The 26,043-nt window shown below is 39.2% G+C and overlaps 1 protein-coding gene across 1 annotated transcript in view; it reads right to left on the bottom strand.

The window, feature by feature from the left end:
* Positions 1-4,387: 4,387 nt before the first annotated feature.
* The window catches only part of LOC124551372 (sortilin-related receptor-like), a 201,164-nt gene continuing 179,508 nt past the window's right edge, over positions 4,388-26,043 (bottom strand). Inside the window, exons 30-32 of the mRNA XM_047126411.1 lie at positions 20,777-20,976; positions 17,286-17,486; positions 4,388-5,625 (exon numbers count right to left, since the gene is read on the bottom strand). Of these exons, the coding sequence (XP_046982367.1) occupies positions 5,564-5,625; positions 17,286-17,486; positions 20,777-20,976 (463 nt within the window). The 3' untranslated portion in view covers positions 4,388-5,563. The remainder of the gene's footprint in view (positions 5,626-17,285; positions 17,487-20,776; positions 20,977-26,043) is intronic.

Genomic DNA, 26,043 nt, shown 5'->3' with positions numbered 1-26,043 from the left:
GCAACTACATACAGTTTTTTTTATAATTTTTTTCCCCTTCAGGACTTTATCTGACAGTTTTTATGGACTCAACTGATATCAAAAGTGCAACACATAAAAGCTTCAGCAGAAAGAATCACACCTACCATAAAGTGACACGATTCAACTATTTATATGTAAATGATATCTTACTTAAATTTCAATAAGAATGGTTGCACAGAGCACTGAAACTAGAGTGCTGCAGCTATGGTCAGAACATTATGTAAAACGAAGAGCTGCTAGGGGGGTGGCTGGAATAGAACACCCAGGGTGCAGAAAATGGTTAGCTTCTCAAATATTCTAGAGAGATGAGTGAGAAATGCTCAGAACAACGCAGTGATGGGGAAGTCCCCATAAGTGGTCTGCAGACCACATGAAAGCATCAATGAAATCTCAATTTACTAACCATTCATGTTACCTAACATTTTGTCAACTACAAACTAAATCAGCAAGTGTAGAAAAAGGCCTCATGTGATAAACACCACTTAAATAGTAAACATCTAATCACCAGCATATAGCTTTGAGACTGATGTAAGTAATTAATCTCGGGGAGGCACAAGTGCACCCTATCTGTCCTGATAGCGCCACAGAATTCAATGCCCCTTTCTTTCAGGGCAATTGCTAATGGTATAGACAAAAACCAACTATCAGCAAACACTTTGAAATGCCGTTTCTCTGGCAATGTTTCCGTCAATGCCAAAACAATATCCCCAGACAAACCTAATCCTCTATCACTGCAAGTGCTTTTGCCAACATAAATTTCAAAATCATACATCTTGCCTGAAGCACCAGCTCTCGTAAAAGATTTGTAGCCCCACTTGTGAGGCTTATTTCAATGGTATTATCTGTTCATCAACAGCTTAGTATTCTTCTGGAGGGAGTGTCTTCAATGATGACTGCAATGCAGATAAAAGTGGGCGAATCTTGAAGAGATTGTCACCATTACTATTAGCTTCAGGTAAGTCTTGATTACTGACAACATGAAAATACCGCAATAGCCGGAAGAAGCGAGTTATGCTCATCACATCAGCTATTGGTAAATACCTACACTCATTCGACCAGTATAAATGAATAGAAGGCATTTTGATTATGCCCATGTGCAGTAAAATACCAACAAACTGCTCCATTTCATATTTGCTCGTCTACAAAGAAACTGAATCTTCTGCAAAGCATAGATATTGGACTGCTCAGCAATGAGTTCAAATACGCCATCATTCATAAATATTTTATAATATTGCAACGGTGTCATTTCCTCTACTGGTGGTGGTGGAAGTGATCCTTTCCATTCCGTGTCTTGTACCACAAAATCAGTTTTTCTAAATTTATAATCACTACGCTTTCATCTATGTTTTACTAGCTGCTGCTGCTGCTGCTGCTGCTCAAGTGTAGATGGTGCTCAAGTGTAGATGGTGCTGTTTCATTTGTATTGTTGTCCCTTACATCTGATTTTGGCTGAGAATCAATAACTTTACAACTCCTGACAGCATCAGCCTGAAATTTAAAGATATTGATGTCTAAAATACGTAATTATACTTATACGTATGTACTTTCTCAATATTGTTACTTCAGTTAGTGATCCCTACCTTTGGAAATTCATATTCTGTCTCTTGCTCCTCTCTAATTGCCGAAATTTCAGCTCCATCCTCCTTTTCCACCATCTGAATGAAATTCATGACAGCTGCTTCAGAAATAGCTTGAGAACTTTCATCAATTTCGACAGTTTCATCTTTATCTTCGTCCCCAACATCTGCTATATCCCCATCAGGGACATCAATGTATGCAATGAACTCATTATCGGGTAAATTCATAATATATTCTAGGTCAGCATCAGTCAAAACGCCAGACATAGTGACGCAACATTTAAAAAGTGTCTAGAATGTGATTTTATACCTGCAAAGCAAAATTTCAAACACCTACATCAATAGATTTGTAAAGCGGGGCATTATATTACAGAATTTCCACTCAATTCCACTATTGCTTTGAAGTAACATAAGGTTTTTCGCAGTTTATCTTATCTGGAAATCATTATGCAAGTCAAATGTATGATGTACTTATGCTGGAAGGATTGTCACAACACATGATAATTATTTCACTGTAAACGAAAGTGCAAAACTTACGTATTTTACGCGTTTTTTATCATCGAATCTTCACAATGAAGACTGCAGCAACTAGTCACGCTCAACAATTGTTTCCTTTTTCCTGCGCATTAGTTCCTGCCATTTGTTGTCAGGAACAGTCACTACTGACATGGAACTTCAAGTAAACAGTGGCAAAGAGTAGTTAAAATCGGTTTGATGCAAAATACATCTATGGAAAGACGATGTTTCTTATAAGCTAGACTGGTGGTGGTGGTGGTGGGTAGTGTTTAACGTCCCGTCGACAACGAGGTCATTAGAGACGGAGCGCAAGCTCGGGTTAGGGAAGGATTGGGAAGGAAATCGGCCGTGCCCTTTCAAAGGAACCATCCCGGCATTTGCCTGAAACGATTTAAGGAAATCACGGAAAACCTAAATCAGGATGGCCGGAGACGGGATTGAACCGTCGTCCTCCCGAATGGCTAGACTGGTAAAGAAAGGGTTAACGAGTACCAGTAGCACTCAGTAACTAATGCAACACATTTTTTTCTGAAAGCAAGTTGGTTTTATTCAGTATTCCAATACATCACATCATTCCCCACTCTTCTAGGTACAAAACCCCATTTCTCAACATAATCTCCACTCAGTATGACAGCCTTAATGTCACCTTACTGGGAAGGCCTGTATGCCCCCATGGTACCAATCTACAGGTCATCTTCGGAGCCAACGTCTTATTGCATCAATAACCCATGTAATGCTTCCCATGCAGTGCACTTTTCATTGGGCCAAACAGATGGAATTTGAAATGTGTGAGATCCGGCTGTATATGGATGAGGGAGAACTTTCCAATGAAGTTTTTTGAGGTACTCTCAGATATGCAGACTTGTTTGAGATCTTAAGTTGTCATGGAGAAGAAGTTGGTTTGCATTTTTGTGGTGACGAATACACTGAAGCAGTTTCTTCAATTTCCTGAGGGTAGCACAATAAGCTTCGAAGTTGATTGTTGCACCACGAAGGAGGACAAGATACCTATTCAGAGTCACAAAAGGCTGTCGTCATTACTTTACCGTCTGAGGTGTGAGGCTGTGAACTTTTTGCTTCAGAGGAGAGGTGGTGCAGAGCCATTCTGTGGATTGCCATTTTGTTTCCAGTGCAAATGATGAACATGCATTACATTGCCTGTGACGATGTTCGGCAAAAAAGTGTCCTGATCAGCCTCATAATGAGCAAGCAATTCTGCACAATGATCCTTCATTGCTCTTGATGGTGAGGAACTTAGCAGGCATACACCTGTGAGTACCCCAACTTATTTTTCGAAAGTAGTATATTTGAACTAGAATTAATGTTTGAATATTAAGTGTTGTTGGCACATTCACAAATGTGAAGTAAAAACAAGATCATGCACGAAAATTATTGTTAACAATCGAGTTTTCCCTTTCTTGCGATTATTACTGCTAAAGAAAAAAATGTAGTGCTGCTGTGAATGTTTTGTTGTGTTATTTTTAATTTTTCACACACCTATTAATTAACATATAAATTTGCTGAACAATACTAATAACATGGAGCTGGTAATTATTGGAATCTCGAAAATTGTGACTAGAGTTTACTGCAATACTTCATTAAATTTTGTGGCAGTAACACAAACAACATACGAAGCTGTGGTTTATAAATTTTTCTGGATAGTTTGTGAAATGAGATTATTATTGGTTATTTTTGCATGCAATGTAATGAGTACATTTCAGGTAGTTTTTGAACATGATTTTGATTGAACGAAGGGGATTTTGTTTTGTTGTTCTGTGCTATCATTATCTATTGACTATGCAAATATTAGTTCATTCATGTAGTGTTGCATAGTCAGTATTGCATAGTTCGACCGAATTTTTTTTGTCACCTAATGCCAAGTGTTCTGTTACAACTGTTGTGACTGGTGACAGTCGTTAGCAGCCTTTATCATCTACTACATGTTGCCTACCACAGTTGGCTCTGGTGTCTGCCATTTTCACCAGACTGAGGAACCATTAGCATGCTGCCATGTGAAAATCCAAGTGCCTTCTTCATGAGCTCTAGAGATGGAGTGGCCTGTGTGTGACGTGCGGTCAAGTGTACTGATAGTATACATATTGGCTGCACTGTGAAGGGCTTCCATGTTAACAGCCGACACGTGGCATGGCAACAGCCACATGACTTTTCAAACTGTTCCATCTGCTGCAGCGACGAGCGTTGCTTGTCTCCAATACAGCAGCTAAGACTGGTGATTTACTAAAGTTATTAAATTTATTGCAAACAACGCAGCATTCCAATTTGTATGTTTTATTGATTTTCATACATTTTAACACAACAAATGTAAGTCTTCTGGGTGAAATATTTACAAATCTACAAACTTAAAACAAAAGTGAAAGTGTCAAACATCAAGACAACTGACAGAGTTTCTTTGGTTACAACGTAAGATCAATGTAAGTGAAGTCACAACCCTTTCCTTTTTTTTTAGTGGAACTATAATGTCACAATACATCAAGTTTTAGATTTCAGCACAAAGCATTTTGGGAATAAGAAATTTAGACACACAGCAAATTTAGGAATCTGATACTTGGCTGTAGTGCAGATTATATAAACACTTGCAAACACTTAGAAGTGGCTCCCTTATAAAGGCAGTTGCTGGACTACTTACACAACATACATTAACAGCATTGCAATTGGATGAAAAAAAATTAAAAACTTGTGACTGCACTGGCTCTAGAAATAGCATCACGCAACAGTAATATGAATCTGTCTTGATACGCTCTCTCGTCTTCAGCATCAAAGCAGGCAGTAAGCCCACAGAAGTACATGCTGTCTCCAAAAGAAACACACACACACACACACACACACACACACACACACACACACACAAAACAGAATGTTCTCAAAATAAAAAAAGGTATACTGAAGATCACTTACAATTAGAAAGTCAATACTGTATCAGTTACTAGGGTTAATCAAGAACGGACAAAATTCTGGACAACAGTCTTCCACATGCAAAGCATTTGCTCACACAACTAAAAAGCTAAATTTTTCTTACAAGTAAACAGAAACATTCATCACTGTATAATAGCAACAAACAGTGGGTTCCCACACACACTGACCATCTCATCAACATCTGCCCTCCGCCCTCCCACCTTCAATTGTAAAACAATATGTAGTCTCATTTTGTATACAAAATCACAGAAAGTATAAAGAGGAACCAGAAAGAAAACAGACATTATGTGCTAATTAAAAAGATATTTGCACCTGACATTCCCAGACAACATAACTGCATTGTCATTTAGCATAAAACTCTTCCCTCCAGCACAGTACAAAGTTAATAAGAGCATATTTCAGTCGCATATGCATTTACAACATTTATAGACATTTTGTATATTATTACATTTAAAACATTCTTTCAGACAGAAATCTAATGACGATTCTGCAACTTTCTGACTGCTGTCACCACTTCAGGCAATCACGAGGGGCTCATCATCTGAAAATCCTCTTATTGCGGGAGAGTCATCCTCATCTGGAAAGAACAAGTTTTATAATCAATAAAAGTTTGCACTATTGCAAGTGGAATCGAGAAATGGGGTAACATTTCTACCTTTCTTGTGCAATGGAATAATACAGTTTGTTAGCTGTACTTAATTAATTTATTTCATACATAAAGTATTTCCTGTATATAACTGAGAAACCAAAACAGTAAAATTTATTTTCACTATATACATAAAAAAAAAGGTCTATAGGTTAAGTAGTCTAACAGTAATCCTGCTCCGTTTGTGATAAATTTGACGGAAATTTGATTCCCCTGCCTCCTTTTTCTTTTATTCAAGCATATTACTTTACAGCCATATAATGAGTAGCAACATTCCTTTACGTGTAGTATGTCTGATGCTAGAAGGGAGAGGAGCATTCGTCCCCCTCCCCTCCCCCCGGGATTGAATTATACAAAATGCATCAGTTCTTAAGAGCCCCAGGTAAACAGCCTCTAAAATGCACTGGGAGGAGGGGGGTCAGGTTGAAGACAGTACATGAAAACAAGGTTATGAGCTTTTACTTATGGACTTTATACTGTTTCTGTAACTGCCTTTGATGAAACATTGTAGATAGCTTGAGGGAAAGAGAACCGGTGCCCATTACTGGAAGAAACACAGGTCACACCTGTATAGAAGAAGGGAAGCAGAAGTGATCTTTGACATCCACCTGTTGTAAAAATTTTCAAACATATTCTGATCTAAGACAGCACAGTATCATTACCAGAATCTCTACACCAACACGAGTGGATTTCGAAAATATTGGTCATATGAAACCCATATCAGGTTTTTCTCACATAATGTCCTGAAAGTCGTGGATCAAGGAAATTCCTGAAATGCACCTGACTCAGTACCAACACTTATTAGTGAAAGTATGAACATGTGGAGGTTAAAGAAATTTTTGACTATACTGAGGACTTCTTGGTAAGGACGATACAGCATTTTGTCTTAGTTGGAGAGTCATCGACAGATGTAGAATTAGCCTCATGAACATTCCAAGGAAATATATTTGGACTCCTGCTGTGATCTATAATGAAGTACTGGCCAAAAAACACTGCACAAACATTTAATCCAATTTTAATAAAACTTCAAGTTAAATACTCTAATAAATTCAGTTCACTCTTGTTTCAAAAAGGACTATAAAAAATTAATATTTTAGTCTTCAGTTCACAATTAGCAGTTAACAACAGCAATAACTGTGCACAAAGTACAATGCAATAACGCATCACCATACACTGAGAAATACTAAGAGAGACCCAGAGCGGCCTTCTTATTTTTTGTAGTGACACTAACAAAACACATGACATGAACTAAAGGTAACAATCAACATTAATTGCAGCAATTATCTTTACTGATAATCATAACAGTTATCTACCATTACATTCGAACACACAAAAACAATGAACTACTTTTACAGATGGTCAGAATCTCTTAATCAAAAATCTTTCCATTCAGTCAAGTCATGCCTAGTCAACAACTGCTAACACAGGTGTTGGAGCACGATTGCATGCCACTAGTGAGTTTAGAACATGCAGTGATCAAATTTTTAAAGATGGAAAATGTAGATTAGGTCGACTTATACAAACATTTTACAAGCATATTAATCTTATATAGTTGGTATTCCTGAGATATGACTGAGTCTCGCCTATATATGATTAATATATCACCTACGTCTGACATACAGGGGGCATTAGGTTCATTTCCAGTATTGCTGAGTTGCTATTCCAATATCAGAGACCCTTGGCAATAATGGCGCAACAACAATGGGTTGAGGCACGAGTTGGAATTTGTATTGGTGATGGAGATGTACACAGGTCATCCGTGCAGCTGTGGTATCAGTAGTGCCCAGTAAGCAGGAGACCCGGGTTTGAATCCCAGCACTGGTACAAATATTAATTTGTTGCTTTGGCCTACATCAGTGTCATACATTTACAAACAATTAACATATATTATTATGTCATTTACAGTGACTGAAGATCATTCAGACTACTGTGACCAATAAAATTATGGGGCTGTGACCCTAACTAATTTTGTTGTTCTCTCAATAATTCAGATACACGTAGCTAGTGAATCTACCACAAAAACCTACGGACCAATATAATGTGCTTGTGGTCATTAATACTGAGAGCTGAAGAGAAGACACTCGGGCAACAACGATATAGTGCTCTCTCTCTCTCTCTCTCTCTCTCTCTCTCTCTCTCTTTTCTTTTCTTTTCTTTTCTTTCTCTCTTCAAGTGTTTTCCCGAGTTTTTGTTTCGGTTTTGTGCACACAGTCAAGTTAAAGTCCAAACATCAAACACCCATACATACCAGCACAACTCGCAGCGCCTGAAGAAGATGGCTGGGTCGGTCAGTGAAATATTGTGTACAAAATGGGAACAAAATCTCAGTGTTACACTTGAAAGCACACTAACATGAGATGTACATCACTTGCACACCCTCTACAGCACAACAGTTGGTAAACAATTCCGGTCATCAATGTAGACATTGCTTTTTGTAAGTTGTGTTTCGGAGCTGTGTAATGAAAGCACCGAGGTGACAAAAGTCACAGGACAGCAATATGCACATATACAGATGGCATTAGTGTCACATACACAACATACAAAAGGGCAATGCACTTGGAGAGCTCTTATTTGTACTCAAGTGAATCATGCGAAAAGGTTTCTGAAGTAGCTATGGCCGCACGACATAAATTGACAGACTTTAAACACTTGGGACATTCCGTTTTGAAAATCACTAGGGAATTTAATATTCCGAGATCCACAGTGTCAAGAACGTGTCAAGAACATCAAATTTCAGGCATTACCTCTCACCACAGATGACACAGTGGCCGACAACTTTCCCTTAATGACCAAAAGCAGCGGCATTTGCCCAGAGGTGTCACTGCTAACGGTCAGGCAACACTGGGTGAAATAACTGCAGAAATAAATGTAACACTTACATCGAATGTACACAGTAGAAGAGTGCGGCAAAATTTGGCAGTAATGGGATACGGCAGCAAACGACCGACACGAGTGCCTTTGCTGACAGCTCGACATCACCTGCAGCGCTTCTCCTGGGCTTGTGACCATATCGGTTGGACCCTAGATGACATTAAAACTGTGGCCTGGTTAGATGAGATCCGATTTCAGTTGTAACAGCTAAGGGTAAGGTTCAAGTGGAGTGCAGATCCCACAAAGCCACAGATCCAAGTTGTCAACAAGGCACTGTGCAAGGTGGTGGTGGCTTCGTAATTGTGAGAGCTGTGTTTACATGGAATGGACTGCGTCCTCTCATCCAACTGAACTGATTATTGACTGGAAATGGTTATATTTGGCTACGTCATTGACTTCACATACCCAAGCAATGATGGATGACAATATGCCATGTCACTGGGTTTGTAGTTGGTTTGAAAAAAGTTTCTGGACAATTAGAGTGAATGATCTGACCACGCAGATAGCCCGACATGAACTGCAACAAACATTTATGGGACGTAACTGAGGTCAGTTCGTGCACAAAATCCTGCACAGAAAACATTTTCACAATTATGGATGGCTACAGAGGCAGCAAGGTTCAGTATTTCTTCATGGAACTGCCAGAAAACAGGCACTACTGCACATCAGCAGCTATGGTGATGTAGGAAGCTCATATGTTCATACATGTATAGCATTAAGAGATCTTAAATGATGCCATAAAAGAAACAGGACATCAGAGGATACTCCAAGAGCATAGGAATTTTGTAAACCATACTAAAATGCATAATTTGGATTAAAGGACACGTTCATATGTCCAAATTCACAAGTAGGTAGGCCCCAATCTGATATTAAGCTTTCCAGTGCACTTTTGGGATGCAAATTTTCTTTCAGTACCAGTAGGCCTACTGCATTGTCTCATGTTTGGTTCTTTATTATGGCATAATGCCGTATGTGCCAGAAGATGAAAATGTGCACGGGAAATTCAGTGAACAGTTGAAACTAGTCAATAGTGTGCAATGAAACACTTCGCTTCTTATAATTTGACTGCATCTGTGGAAAACATAAGCCACATTTATTTAGCAAACCGATAAAAATAACTCCATTGTTTTTGACTACCAAAAACATGAAAATTAATAATTAGAAAACTGAAACTAACAACATATTTTAGCCTTCTGTAATTAATTGAATGTATTTTAATTTGATAGCTCCCGGCCACAGAAATCCATTTTGTTTTCATTTGATGTGTGAACTGTAAAAAAAGAGGAAGTAGCAAAATCACTAAACTCAAACACAAGCCACTATCCCTCTCCCCACTACAGCCCTGACTGCTCTGGGCATACATGTATCTGGCAACTTAGACACTCCGCAAAAATTTTTCTGGGTAGCATGACTGCTTCTTCCTACCACTGCAGCCACACTTCAAGTAGTCAGGAGCAGAGAGTATTGTTCATACGCAACTCAACTGCACACGTGCCCACTGGCGACTGCTCAAAACGAACTTAATGTTAACGGTCATGACGTCACGCTCATCGGAAGCAGTTCGCTGTTAATGAAGTATTCCATAGTCTTCATCTTAAAGCCTTTGACACATTTTGCTTTTGGCAGGGGCTTGTGTGTGCACTGTGTTTTGTTGTTGTAAATGGAGCATTTCCTTTGCAACTTAAGTTTTAGTTTGGTTTTAATCTCTCGTTTCTGCAGTAGTGGGGTACAGTAAAATTCTTTGTTAGACTATTAGTTCTTACCAGTCAAATTCACAAAAATTCAACTGAAACTAAAACAATGAAAAATTCCTGGGTTTTTCCCGGTTTTCTCCAAGATAAAAAAAAATTCCCGGGTTTTTCCTGCGTTTCCCAGTCTTTCCAGAGCATATATGCCCTGTAAGAAGCATGTGTGTGTACACACCCTTGAGAGCTATGAAGTGTGGTGTGTGTACAATCATCTTCAAGACAACACACATCTGTAAAAGATTATGATAAATATCCACTGGCAGATATGAATCTGTAATTTTTATGAGGTTCTGTTAAATTACATGCCCCAACGTGATACTTATTGTTGCGTGAGCAAAGTAAAAAAAAAAAAAATGAAGAAATTCATTCCTTTCTACATACGGGATCACTCAGATGTTTCCACAAATGAAATATTGATGGTCCACGAACTGCTGCAGCTTTTTGATGTCTCAGAGTCTTCGCATACAGTATCATTCCAATGTCTTCCAAATATTCTCGAAATGCAAGAATCTATTTATAATATTATTTGGCAATCATAAATATGGATGCAGCAAAGAAAAAATTCATCACAGATGTATATGTCATCAAAAATAGTTGAATTCGTGAAATTTTAGTATTTTAACAAATTCAGATGGTTTCCAAATGTGACAAGTACTCTGCAAAAGATGTTTCAAAATATTTGAGACCCACATTCTGTCTCAGTGGCTAAGTGGTAAAGTGGTGAAGTGATAAAGTGATAAAATGCCAGATCAACGAACCAAAATTCTCAGGTTTGATCCTCGGTCAGTCCTAGGATTTCTCTCGCTCACTTATCGTTTCTATCACCTCTGGTAGTATTTGTTTGTGAAATCTTGAGTCAAACTATGGATTCAGAACTATGTTACACTGTAGATGCTCCTATACCTGGCTCAATTAGTCAGCTCAAAGGTCGGAGGACGGCACTGCGCCTAGTAATGTAGTGCGGTTTTCAAAGCAACCTTCAGATTGGTGGCAGCTTAAGCTTGTGTTGAAGGTCTTTCTTGCGAACTGTTGGCAGCCCATGTAACTTCCACAGAAGTGCACCCCAGGCTCTGGCTTTTGACAATTTCCTTGGGGAAGGAGGATGTATTTAAAAATAAAGGAGTCTTTCCGACCACCTGGTTCATGGAAGCTAATCTGTCCCACAATCTATGGAATTATACACCAAACTGTGTAGATCAACAATACGTTACAGACCACATTTTAAAAAAATCTCATCACTGTCTTCACAGCCGGGAGAACAATCAAGTTAACAATGTGAAGCTTTTGTACTGTGGCTCCCTCTACTGAAAAGAAACAGCTTCTTTTCAGGTCAGAATTCATGACAAATAGTGTCTTTACCTGCCATTGACTGTATAGCATTGTTTAACACACTATTAATCAGAAAATAACTTACAAATTGTTACATAATTTTTCGCCACTGCAAGGACACAAATTGATCAAACTTTGCAGCCTGCCTAGTTGTAGCCACCTCAAGCATCCATTCAGTTTCAGTCCCAAGGTGAATCATCTACCAAATTCCTTGCAGTGGAAAGAAAAGCAAAAGAACCTTCAAATGTAAACCATAAAATTGTCCAATCATTTTTTCATTGACTGAACTGGATCCTTTCTTTAACAGCAGCAGCACAAGGAAAGCTGATGACAAAGGCCTGGACCATGCAGGCAGAAAGTGTCAGGATATCTGTTCAGCAGTTAAGTGTCTGTGGCTACATGCTTCTTGACAAGATTCACAGTTTCTGAGGGAAACATACTGGCTATAATGTTAGTCTTTTACTCAGAAGATGGGTGAATATTTCTTAGTCAAGGTGTTATGAAAGGAATTAGTTATGGCTGTATCCCCAAGGCTTCACTGATATACCATATACTGAGAAAATATTGTGTGTGTGAACATTTTACAGGAAAGAATGGGAAGGTGGGTAAAAGAGGGAGAAATTTCTAGTGCACATAATCCATCCTCTTTTTTTGCCCACCAAGAGACACTTGAGTCTTGCTGTCTCCTGAAGTGTTCCAGCACTTACGTAATAGGGCTTCATGTATTTGTTCAGTGTTTTAAAATTTAATTTTCTACTACTTACACATATAACTAATTTTTACTTTTAAGCAGGTGTCCCAGTTGCTACATAAGTCGTAAAGAATATTTAAGTAATAAGAGGATGCACTTTGTGACAAAACTAATCAAACTTCATTCTGCTTCACATATACATCATCAGCACCTACAGTTTTGATGCAGTGCATATAGTAGTAGTAGTCGTAATAATAATAATAATAATAATGGTCTTCTCAAATGATGTGCTATTGTTTTTGTTTTGTATGAATCAAATGTCCAGTAAAATTTTGTAATAATGTGTATGAAAGTGTCTAAGTGAGAAAAATCTACGTACATGCCACAGAAAAAAAGAAAGCTGTGGTAGAATGAAACATGGCTCTACTGGCATCACAATTTTCAGATGTGAATAGCTATTCACTACAATGCAATACCTTTCAATGTAATAGTTTGCTTACCAATGAGAGCACCAACTAGAATAGTTTTTAGGAGGAGGAGAACAAGAAATTAATTACTCCTCTTAAATGACATCATGTACAACAGAGAAGTTTAACACATATCATAAAATTCTCACTTTGCCTTGCTGTCACAAAAATAAGCCTCCAATTTCTTAACAACCAACAAAAGAGCATTTAGAGCCTGTAAATATAATTATAGCACCAATACTGTTTGGATACGCCGTATAAAACAAATTTCCAAATAGCCATCTCTAATGGTGCAAATGCTACAGCTACCACAAAGGCTCCTTTCTTCTTGCATCAGAAGTAAATAGCGCAATCACAAGTACAATAAATATTCTTAAGTTGGCATTGTAAAGTAGGATAGACCACTACCCATCACATTGTAGAGGTACTGAGAGCCAAATGGGTAAATTTAAAAGTAGACTGCAGGACATTTAAACTGTCAGATTACATTCTTTATGTGATGTGCCATCAGGGTCCTTCCAGCCAACACCAGCTTTTCTGAGCTGCACAGGTAGGAACTCTGCCTGTAACGTGTCCTTCACTCCCATAATCCCTTTCTCCACATGCCTCCACCTGCAGCAACCTTACACACACCTTTTATTTCACCAGTGCACCTGCACAGTTCTCACCCCCTTCTCTGGTGCACCAAGCGAGGTGGCGCAGTGGTGAGACATTGGACTCGCATTCGGAAGGACGACGGTTCAATCCCGCGTCCGGCCATCCTGATTTAGGTTTTCCGTGATTTCCCTAAATCGCTCCAGGCAAATACCGAGATGGTTCCTTTGAAAGGGCACGGCCGACTTCCTTCCCCATCCTTCGCTAATCCGATGAGACCGATGACCTCGCTGTCTGGTCTCTTTCCCCAAACCAACCAACCTTGTCTGGTTCTCTCCTTCCACCACCTCTCCCAGTGCAGCCACCTGACAGCCCAACACTCAGTCCCTACCAATTCCCCACACACTCCCAAATGTGTGTGCAAAGTCTACTTTAAATGACCACATCTGCCACTCAATATCCCCTAACGGAGTGTGTAGCAATCTATTCATATTGTATAAGGCATATTCCAAAACTAGCAACCGTTCAGTTATATAAAAAAAATAAGCTCACGACGAAAATAATAATGATGGAAGCAGAAGAAATGAATTAAAATTTGTACCACAGTTGGGACTCAAACACGTGTCTTCTTGCTTACTAGGCAGAAATGCTAACCATTAAACCACCACAGTACTATGGTCAACATTTCTGCACAAACTACCAAAGTTGAGTGCCCTCCCCAACACCAACTTCAATTCATATTTTCAGCTTATTTTCTCCCTACATTGTCACTGTTGCCAGGGCTCTCTGGCATTGGAATAGCACCCCAGCATTGGACGTAATGGGAACCTTCAGCTGAAGATATGAATCGAACTTTGTGTTGGGGAGGGCATTCGACTTGGATAGTTCGTGCAGCAATGTTGACCATGGTGCAGCAGTGGTGTAACGGTTAGCACTTCTGCCTAATAAGCAAGAAGACCTGGGTTCAAGTCCCGGCTGTGACGCAAATTTTAATCCATTTCTTCTGCTTCCATCATTACTATTGCAGACTTAAATGTCACATGGAAAACTTTAATTATAAGATCCATAAGATCATGACAAAAGGTGTCTATGGACAGTAATTTTTTACTACATATCTACCTTACTTTTCCTCAGTCACTGTTCACATCTGTACACTTTCTGTAACACTGCACCAATTTCGTAAACCCCTTTACATAGAAGTCTGCCATCTGGAAATTGAACCAGATGGTAACCCGAGTGTTGAATTTGTCATCATCTTGAAATTGTTGTTCACCCAGCCACTTTTTCAAATTCAAGAAGGCAAAATAGTCGCTCGGTGCAGGAATTGTACGGAGGGTGATCAAAAAGTTCCCAAAGTTAATCTTGAATCTTCTTCTCAGTTTTGGAAGTGAAGTGAGGACATGGAAAAGAAGTGAGAACATGCATGGTAGTGACGGAGGATTATGCCAGACAACAGCTTCCTGCGGTGCTGACTTTGGATTGCATGTCTCTCATTGGTTAGCATTTCATAGTATATGTTAAGTATAACTGTTGGCCCAGGATCCATAAAATCAATGAAAAGGACGCCTTTTTTGTCCCAAAAAACAGAAGCCATCATTTTTTGATTCAAGAATGGAGATTGCTTAAACTTTTTTAGCTTCAGTGAACTGGGATGGCACCACTGCATTGACTGCTGTTTCAATTCTGCTTTGGTGTGCGATATCCTTGTCTTGTCACCCAAAAGAATGTGGGGAAAAAAAGTCACCTTGATCTTGTCTATAGTGCTCCAATGGCTGTACGAACTACACATTCTTTACTCTTTGCGCTAATCACTGATCGTTTCTGAAACCCACCTCACACACACCATTTGTGACATTCAAGTTGTTCAGTGACAATCCTGTAAATCAAGGTCTGAACAACATTTTGGAATTCACAATTCTCAATCACCAATTGCTTTAGAATTTTTGGTTCACTTGATTGACAATGTCGTTGATCCAAATACTGGACCTGCCATTCCACAGTTCATTGTGAACATTTGTATGGACATTCTGAAATTCTCAACACCATTTCCTAACTCGTTTGTCACTCATTATTTCTGGTCCATATGCCAGGCATAACTCATGATCGATTTTGCCAGCTGAATATCCTTCTGCCACCAAAATCCTAATCACATTGTGCACTTCACAACGGGCAGGATCTACAGTTGTCTCTGTCATTATGATTTGCTATCACCGACTGGCAATTTACTGCTGAACCAAATCAACACTGCAGTAGTTTCCTAAGGAGTCGGTAGACACTTCACTCAGGCCTAAAATCAGTTAAAATTAGTTCTGGAATACGTCTCATTGTTATTCCACAAAGGAATTTCCAGTTTCAAAGCTGACATTTAGTGATTTGTCATAAATGGAAATGTTTGTCACTAGGAGTTATCTGCAAGCCTTAGTTTAACAAGTGTCATACTGGAAGTCACGAGCAACCCATTGCTAAAATTCAAATTTCAACAGTGTAACAAAAACAATTGCAGGATCATAATCTGCAGACTTTCCACTGTATGTTGCTATACCATGACCTAATTAGCATCTATCACGCGACCGCAGGCAGTACTTCCAAAATAGCGGACATAGGTTTTTCATTTCGACATCATGCTGTAATTGAATTCCTTGTAAAAGGCGGAAAATCTGGTGCTCAAATTTATTTCAGATTTCAACGTGCCTAAGAAGACATCTGCACGGATGCTAGCTAGCAGTGTTAGGAGATGGGTGAAGCATTCCAAACATGGAAAAACGAGTATCTGAGATGAGCCACGCACCAGTCGGCCACGGACTGCATCCACGTAATGCAACAAGGAGGGAGTTGGTGAGCTCATTAGAGAAGACAGGCAAGTCACAGTGAATGAAATCACGCTGAGCTTGCAGTAGGACACAGCTCAGTGCAAGAAATGATTCAAAGCTTAGGTTATCAAAAAGTTTATGCTTGTTGGGTCCCATATTTATTGACCAACAACAACAACTTCAGAGATTTCAAAATGGAGGTGGTGATGTTTTGACAAGTATTGTGACAGAACATTAACACTAAGATATGGTGGCTGACTATCTCCAAGGGGCTGGAATGGAGTTCTATCGTAAGGGTATTTTCAAACTTGCAGAATGGTAGGAAAAATTTGTGCAATGAAATGGAGACGATGTTGACAAGTGAGAGAATAGCCTATAGATTATGATGATGTACTTGGTTTCTCCAAAAAATAAACATCAAAGAGATTTAAAAATTGTTGCTCACTACTGTCACTATAACCCTTGTACAAAATACGTTTATTTTATGTCAGTGTGTCTTATCCCTAATGGATGCAGATGAACTCCATGACTACTCCTTTACAGCATGTAGAATAACACCTTATGACTGGTAGCGATCATTATTCTACATCATATTTTCTGTCTGTTTCATCAAATATTGACAGTGAACTGATACTTCCACTAAGACAGGTTACTCTGTAACTATGACATACGTTCTGAAGATGGGCAATATTGTTTGAAACTTGTCATTTACTTTTCTTGATTGCCCTAAAGTGGAAGGTATGAAAGTTAGAGGCAGAGGGGTGGGTGGGGGGGCTTTCCTTTTCAACATATCTTTTACTGTTTCTTTAAGGATTAAACTAGTTGAAGAAATGCATCCAGTCTATATAAAGTGAAAATATATATTTCTATAATATTCTACTTCTAGGAAACTTGCTTTTCAAAAATATTTAATTGAATGTGAAATAATACTGCACGCATTTTGTTTCTTGATTAAAAACCGGGACACCTGGTCAGCCTACGTAAGGTCTCTTGGTAAGACTTGTATGAAAGAACAAAAATCTTTGTAGTGTACCAGGTCAAAGCAACAGTACCTTTTATAAAAAGTGGAGGGCAAACTTACCGAGTCCGTCTGCTCCCGAGAAAGTTGCCGAGCCCGAGCGTGTGTCATAGTGGCTGTTTGCAAATGACACGAAGCTGTGCTGCAGGCGCCTGTGGCGGTACACCAGGAAGCCCACCACGGCAAGCAGCAGGCCGACCACCACGATCACTGGCACCACCACCCCGGCGACGCTCGATGCCGTCAGCACGGCCACCCACGAACCTGGGGGTAGGACAGTTGTGTGACAGTCGGTGCCACTATCCTCCAATTCTGTTAGCAAAATCTGGAGTTTTGAAGTTTAATTTTATCAGGACATACACAGGGGGAACATCAACAACAAAATTTTTGAGTTTGTTCACATATATTTTCAGAGTATTATGGAACAAGGGACGTACAGTCTCCAACAGCTCATCGCAGAATAATTATGTAATTATGATTTAATTTTATCCATTGTTGTCAGTATCGTAAGTGTGACTGTATTACTTTCATATAAAAAAACCACAACAACTGAGAGTCAGTAATTGTGATTTTTATTAGGGACTCATTTAAGACCTTTATCATTTCACAGGATTTTTTTTAAAAAGAAGTTATCACTGGTCCTGCTAAACATAAGTAGGAAAATTACAAGGTGATGGGCTGTATTGTAATAAAGCTATATTTTTTACAGAACTAATACAAATAGAGAATTACTAAATGTTTCCAGCAGTTGTTACATAATTTTAAGGGCAGAATATGAAAAAAATTGTAGCTTCATTGCAACATAGTAGGAACTGAAGTCCAGGGAGCAGTAGTAAAAACTTTAATGTTTGCCAATGACATTGCAATTCTGTCAGAGACAGCAAAAGACTTGGAAGAGTAGTTGAAAGGAATAGTTATTGTCCTGAAAGGAGGATATAAGATGAACATCAATAAATGCAAAACAGGGTTAATGGAATGCAGGGGAATGAAATCAGGTGATGCCAAGGAAAGTAGATTAGGAAACGAGACACAAAGTAGTAGATGGGTTTTGCTATTCGGGCAGCAAAATAACTAATGTTGGATGGAGTAGAGTGGAAATAAAATGTAAACTGGTAATGGCAAGAAAGCTAACATTGAATTTGGATTTAAGTGTCAGGAGGTCTTTTATCAAGGTGTTTCTTTGGAGTGTAGCACAGTATGGAAGTGAAACATGGATGATAAACTGTTAGACAAAAAGATAATAGAAGGTTCTGAAATGTGGTGCTACAGGAGGAGGCTGGTAATCAGATGGGTAGATTATGTAACTAATGAGGATGTACCAATAGCATCGGGAATAAAAGTAATCTGTGGTATAACTTGCCTAATAGAAAAGATTGTTTGATAAGACACATTTTAAGACTTAAAGGGATCACCAATTTCATATTGGAAGAAAGTGTGATGGTAAAAATCGCTAGGGACACCAAAAGAGGATTAGATGGATGTGGGTTGCAGTAGTTATTCAGAGATGATGATGAGGTTTGTACAGGTTAGAGTAGCAAGCAGAGCAGCATCAAACCAGTCTTTTAATCGTGGACCACCGTAATGACAACAGTGTCACATTGTAATATTCCTACTATGTTTAACCCAAATTCAAAAGTGATGTGAAATGATCAAGCACTGAGGGTGAACTCAGAGGGCTCGAAATGCAATTAAATAAAAATCACAATTAGTGATTGAATGCTGCTGTGTCTTCCTAATTATAGTTTATTATGTCTGCTGCCCCATTTCCTTCATTTCTGTAAAAATACCTTCGCAACACGGAAAAAGCCTTAAAATGCAATCGCCAAAATGAACAACATAAAACACAGAGTAATGTAGCAGCCCTCACATGTGAAACTACAGTGAAGAGGTTGAAGTAACTGCGAGAACAGCTAGGTACAGTGCCATCACGCCACTCTTCCCCTGCATTTGAAACCAATGTGGGAGGTGCATAGTGGTCAATTCTTCATCAACTGTTATTTCACACTGACACAAACACAGACCCAAGACAGAACCGAGCAAAAATAGATGCAAGCCTGAGAGAAAGAAGTAAACTGGGTGTCACTGTTGTCAACAGCAAGGAGCTTGAGTGAATCTAACAAGATGAGTGACTTGAACAAGTTTGTTTCCAAATAATACGCACAGTGCATATCGTCGACATTTGCACTGTTGGGGACAAACTGTCAGTGCATTACAGATACTAAGATTAGTAGGGGTAAGAAATAAAAAGAGCAATTACCCTGTAAGACTGGAGACCACATATCTCTCCACCAAAACAATGAAAAGAACATGTCTGAACAACCATCAAAACTGTCTCAGAAGAGTTCACATTCAGTCCATACAATACATACCCTACTGAACAAACATATAAGAAAACGGCCATTTTTTTATATAGAATGTTCATAAATGAACATCTTCCAATCTTAAATTATACCAGTTTAATTTAGATATTTACAACAAAACAAGAATTAAACTGAAGGTAAAATAATCTTTTTTTCTTACAAATATTCAATACATACTTTAGTTATGCAGCACATATCGAACCAAAAATTAATTACGACCAATCCCCCAATCAGAGACTTCAACCACTCTCATTAGAAAGAGATGCCAATGGGGAAGGTCTCCATCTTGTTGCCAAATAAAGTTTTTAGGTTCATCTTCTAATTGGAGAAAGAGACATTTATGCAATGCATCCAGATAACCCAAATTTCCTAATGGAATAGTAATAAAGGTAATGAATTTTTATGGCATACTGACACAGGAGACCAAATATGGAAAAGGGGGGGGGGACACTCATGGTATGAAAGAATCTAAAAAGTAAGTCATGGGATGGGAGCATCTGACACCGACAAAGAAAGAGAACCTTTATCATACTGACTTTTTGATTTGCTCTAATTTTTCATTCATAACATTCTTTTTTAATTTGGAAACGTCCAGTATCGACTATCAACTAAAACCAAGTGCCAACCATGACAACTCATCGCTTTTATGTGGCAGTTCATGTAGCCAGTGTGAGGACAGTTTCACGTAACCAATGGTTGATGATAGCAATAAATTACCGTTTGCTTTTTAGTGCTGAAACTGAAATTTTTCTGCCTCGAATTTGCTCATAGATGTTAGCTTTAAACGCTGCAAACAAAGCTATCACGAGTATAGTTCTGCTGCTGATTACTGCCGTCCTTTTCTTGGATGCATTGCACATCATGAGGTTGTGGTTAGTTTAGGGCAAGAGTTTAAATTCAAGGCTAAAAAAAACCCGTGGTGGCAAGTGATGCATATCAATTATCAAGTAATTTTAATTGGACTATAGCCAAAATTTGTTGTTAGTGTACTTTACAGAAGTAGCCAGGAGCGGTTTTTTCTATCCCCAAAGGCTCTCCTTGATGGTGAAATTCGTGGACCATGAAAGGTGAATAAATGAAACTGAATTAATGAACGAATGAATGAATACGATACAGAATTTGGCTCATTACACAATCTTGGAAATTATTCCTCTTGTGGTTCATAAGCGACTGCAATCTAGAGAAATACCTCACCTTTATCTGGACTGAGAAGAGATACAACTTCTGAAGGTTGTGAACAGTAACCTTCCTTTGTCTGCAGCTGTACTGCAAAACTGTACGTCTGTCCACTCTTCAGCTCGTCTAGTGTCAGTGGGGGGCCACGGATCTCGTATTCTGTAGCCTTCAGTTGGTCAAAAGCAGGACCCTCAGACACCAGCACTTTGTAGCGGTAACTGAAAAGAAAAAAGTTATTTATTAGGCCAATGTTCATCAGAAGCAAAACCCAATACTGCAGACTGGAACTGTTGCCCATAAATCTGCCATCAACAACATAATTACTGCAAAAAGAATGGAAGCTGAAACTGAATATTAAAAAAAATATTACACTTAAGTTTTGGCAGATTATAAAGTGATAACACTTTCACCTGCCAGTAAATGCTCTTTCAAGACCACCATGTTGGGCTTTTACTATCTCAGAACACGACATGTGACCTGTAATTTGCAAGGGACTGTGACAGACGAGAGGTGGTAGTAGTAGTAGAAGAAAGGGAAGAGAGGAAAAGCAACTGTAGAAAAAGGAAGTGAAGAAAGAACACTCTTTATCAAGGAAATAAAGGGATAGGTTTTGAGACACAGCCACTGACAGGGTCATGTCCCTTATTAATGGAGCATAAGTTTGGATGAACAATGATGTGGAAAGAAACATCAGAAACTTTCTCGAAGCAACCATCCTGGGATACCCTGAATGAAATTTTCACTCTGCAGCGGAGTGTGTGCCGATATGAAACTTCCTGGTAGATTACAAATGTGTGCCAGAATGAAACGAATTCAGAACCTTCACTTTTCATGGGCAAGTGCTCTACCAACTGAGCTACTCAAGCATGATTCACAACCCATCCTCAAAATTTTACTTCTGCCACTACCTTGTTTCCTTCCTTAATCTATCAGGAAGTTTTGGATCTGTGCACACTCCCCTGCAGAGCAAAAATTTCATTTTGGAAATGTCTGCCAAGCTGTGAATACACCACGTCTCCGCAAGAACCTTTCTTCCAAGAGTGCTAATCCCACAAGTTTTCCAGGAGAACTTCTGTGAAGCTCAGAAGCTAGGAGACGAGGTACTGCCTGAAGTAAAATCGTGAAGATGTGTCATGAGTTGTCCTTAACTCAGTTGGTAGAGCACTTGCCCATGAAGGACAAGTCCCAAGTCCGAAACTCGATCCGGCACACAGTTGTAATAAGTCAGGAAGTTTCATCCTGAGGAATGTCAAACAATTTGGGGAACTAACAGAAAGGTTACACATGGTTGATGTACGGAGATTTGACCACTGAAACTGAATGTAGAGTGCTGGTACTAAATTGAATTCAGATGCCTATAATATTCCAGTTATGTGAGGTGACTTCATGTGAAAATGACATACCACCCTTTGTGGCAGCTGAAGAACCTGATACTTCTTAATCTCCTGACATCATAGACATAACATGCCATACATTTGTGGTGTTGCATCATTTTTTTAAAATTATGTTGCCTAGATGTTACAGTACCTGTTTTACTATTCTTCTATCTTCTTTCAACGATATGGAATGCAAATGCCATCCAACGATGAACAGGACGAGTCAATACCAATTTTACTCATTTATAGCGAGGCACAAATGGCAAAATCTGGAAGTAGGTACAATTTAAGAACCGGGTTCCATTAATAAGTCTGATTATTTTTAGGTGTTTCAATGTTGTGTGTGTGACAAAGATGTGTCCTCCATATTTTTAACCCATGTTTAATCTGGTAAGTACAACACACTGTTTACCAAAACTTGACATCGGGGGCATAATGGTATTGACTTTTCGTTTGAGGCGATTGTCCGGTAGAACGCCTCCAGTTAGACATGAGGAAGACAAATCTCCATTTTCAATTTTGTCTTTAGTGTTTGTGTCCATCTTGATATATGGGTATTGTATTGGTTTGCTATTGATTAATGTGCAATATGTCAAATTTCAGGTGTTCTGTTTAACTTCTTTCACAGCTTTTATTTTACAGGAACAGTTGTAAGTATCTGGCACAACACTGGCACAAAAAAAACAGACACAAATTTTGTATTATGTGGTAGTTATTTTAGCTCTATGCTAAGAAAGATGTTTGTCCAAGTATTGAGGTGGTGGAGCCTGTCTTTATACTGCTGAGTTGGTATTTTGCAATGCATTAGTTAGTCACGTGCGTGTGTTTTGGCACTTTCAGTTACACAAATATTCACACAGAGTTCAGTTTTTCCAGCAGGAAACTGGGTGTGAAGCAACAGAGTTTCTTTCCTAATTTTCAGTGTGTAATTTAATCCACTGAGGGTATTTTATCTAAATAACACAGCATGTTTTCCAAAGATGTTAGAAGCACAGTGAGTAGCATATGCAAGACATATGAGGCAGTTTAATTTGCTGGCACAGTGACTTTCCCTATTCCTTCTATGTCATGGTTTTTCACTCACGTATATGCATCTCCTTTCTTATTCCATAGGATGCACAGAATGAAGGAATGCAGCAGCTAGTAAGTATACTGTGCTCACGGTCGCAAAGTGTGAAGTTCAAATTCTAGAGCTAGATTTGCGCTATTTCCCTAAATCAACTGAGGTGGGTGCATGGACAGGTCCTTCTAAAAGTTTACATCCAGCTTCCCCACCCATCTTATCCAATCAAAATGTGCACTCCATCTCTAGTGACATTGCTGTCAACATAATGTCAACATAATATCAAACCTAAAAATAAAAGGTTGTGTTCAAAAGTAATGCCTCCACACTTTTTATGTGAAAACTTTCAAAGCTTTTTAAATAAAACAAACATTCTACATCTTTATTATTCATGTTTAGATATTTATTTCCCAGCAAGAGACCAGTTTGTTGATACCATCACTGTGCTTGTGCCTGTATATGTGCGGATGGATATGTGTGTGTGTGAGGGGGGGGGGGTTATACCTGTCCCTTTTTCCCCCTAACGTAAGTCTTTCCGCTCCCGGGATTGGAATGACTCCTTACCCTCTCCCTTAAAACCCACATCCTTTTGTCTTTCCCTCTCCTTCTCTCTTTCCTGATGAAGCAACCGTGGGTTGCGAAAACTTGAATTTTGTGTGTGTGTTTGTGTTTGTTAGTGTCTCTATCAACATACCAACGCTTTCGTTTGGCAAGTTACATCATCTTTGTTTTTAGATACATCACTGCAGATTGTTTGACTGTGTTGAAGGAGCCACCATCTCACCTCTGATTCCTCCTCAGCATCGTCACTGTCACAGTGAAGTTCTAAAAGGTGCTTTTTAAGTTTTGGAAACAAATTAAAGCCAGATGTGACCAAGGAGGGATGGTATGAAGGACGAAGGATGACAGTGAACGTGAGGTGTCAGCTTGTTGCTGGTGAACAGCACTTGGGTGTGGTCTGGTACTGACATGCTGAAGGAGTGGATGCTCCATACATTGACGAGCTCCTAGAGTTCGTTCTTTCAGTTTTCTGAGGGTCTCTCACACACTGACACAGTTGCCCTACACACCACCATGTTGCATGCTACAATTTGGAGCCCTCAAGCAGAATAGGATTGCAACTTAAGTAAGTAAAGCAGAAAAGTTGACACGTAACACCTCAACCAATATTGAGAGCAGAATAAAAATTCTGAAGCATTACTTTTCAGCATGCCCTCATAACAGGCAGCCTCTAACAACTTTTTCCCCTTTCTTTCAACTTACTTTCTTCCACATTCCCCCCCTTTTTGTATCTTTTTTCATTGCTGTGAATTTTAGTGCCATTCACACTTATTTCCAGTATGTTATTTCCTTATTTCGGGCAGGTTAACCACACACTGCCACCTGGCCGTACCTCGCTCGGGCTGGAGTTATGCAAGACCTCCCCACCTGATCTGCAGCAGAATTGTTTTCTATAACCCTTTACTGTTCCTCGCCATGTAGAAATGCTAACCTTTCTCTCGGAATTTTTGCCTACTAATGAAGCATACTTCATAAACCTGTACCTTCGACCAGACAAAATGTTAATATTCGAACGGACTTATGTGCACTGGAAGCGCACATTGTTTTTCTGTTCTTCGAACTACTGTTTCTAAGTTGAATTGAAGACGTGCATGGAAAAATGGGCTAACCCTCAAATGTAAAAGCTTAGAGATAAGTGTTGCTATCTGTTGCTGGGTATAGGAGCTGTGAAAATTGACATTGGTCTCACCCCTAAATATCACTTTTGATAGTTCTGCACCCAGCAACAGATGGCAACGTTATATCTAAGCTTTTACATTTGAGGCTTAGTCCATTTTTCTGCACATTTATTCAATTGCTTGGTAGTATTGCCGTAGTGCAAATACACAAGATGGCTGTTGGGGTGAGTAACATGCAGTGATTTGCCATTTGCCTTTGCAAGAAAAATTAGCAAGGAAAAATTGTGATTAAATTGCCTTTGTGAAAGGTAATTTGCCAGCATTTGAAAGCATAAAAAAATGTTGAAGTGCTTCACCGTAGTTACACAAGTCTGGAAGAGGCATCAAGAAGTGGCACACTACATCTGATGAAGGAAACTGGGGATCACCTTAAGGTGAAGAGAAGTTTTGCCATCACCATACCTACAATTGTCAGACGGTACATAAGACAGGTATGTATTCCAAACATTTGGCAGAAGTGCAGGTGTTAGTGTACAATCAGTACGTAAGATCTCACACGAGACACCACATGTGATGAAAGTGTCAGCCCTCTGGATCTCTCATTTGTTAACCCCCACTCAAATGGGGCCTGACACAATACCTGTGGTATAAATGTTGACCATGTGCATGGACAAGTAAGACAAGTTTTCAGTCATATGATCAAAATACACCGACAGGAAAAATATTGCAACATCAAGAAGGAGTTGTGTCACAAAAACAAAATTTAATAGGTGTGTTTCTACAACAGAAAGATTATGTCTATTCAAATTTCATACCAGTTGCACAAGAGTAGCACTAGTAGAGCCCCTATAAGGACACAAATTAGGTTTGCTTTAAATACACACTGTAACAGTCATAACCGTTTGTTACCTTTGAGATTGTACATGGTTAGTTGACATTAGTCACAAAAGCCTTAAAGGTGACAAAGATGCCATTATCGACATCTCAAAAATGGCTCTGAGCACTATGGGACTTAACAGCTGAGGTCATCAGTCCCCTAGAACTTAGAACTACTAAAACCTAACTAACCGAAGGACATCACACACATCCATGCCCCAGGCAGGATTCGAATCTGCGACCGTAGCGGTCACGCGGTTTCAGACTGAAGCGCCTAGAACCGCACGGCCA

This window comes from Schistocerca americana, chromosome 9 (assembly GCF_021461395.2).
Source record: "Schistocerca americana isolate TAMUIC-IGC-003095 chromosome 9, iqSchAmer2.1, whole genome shotgun sequence".
In the NCBI taxonomy this organism is placed as follows: domain Eukaryota; kingdom Metazoa; phylum Arthropoda; class Insecta; order Orthoptera; family Acrididae; genus Schistocerca; species Schistocerca americana.
This window is presented reverse-complemented; position numbering and strand designations above follow the sequence as displayed.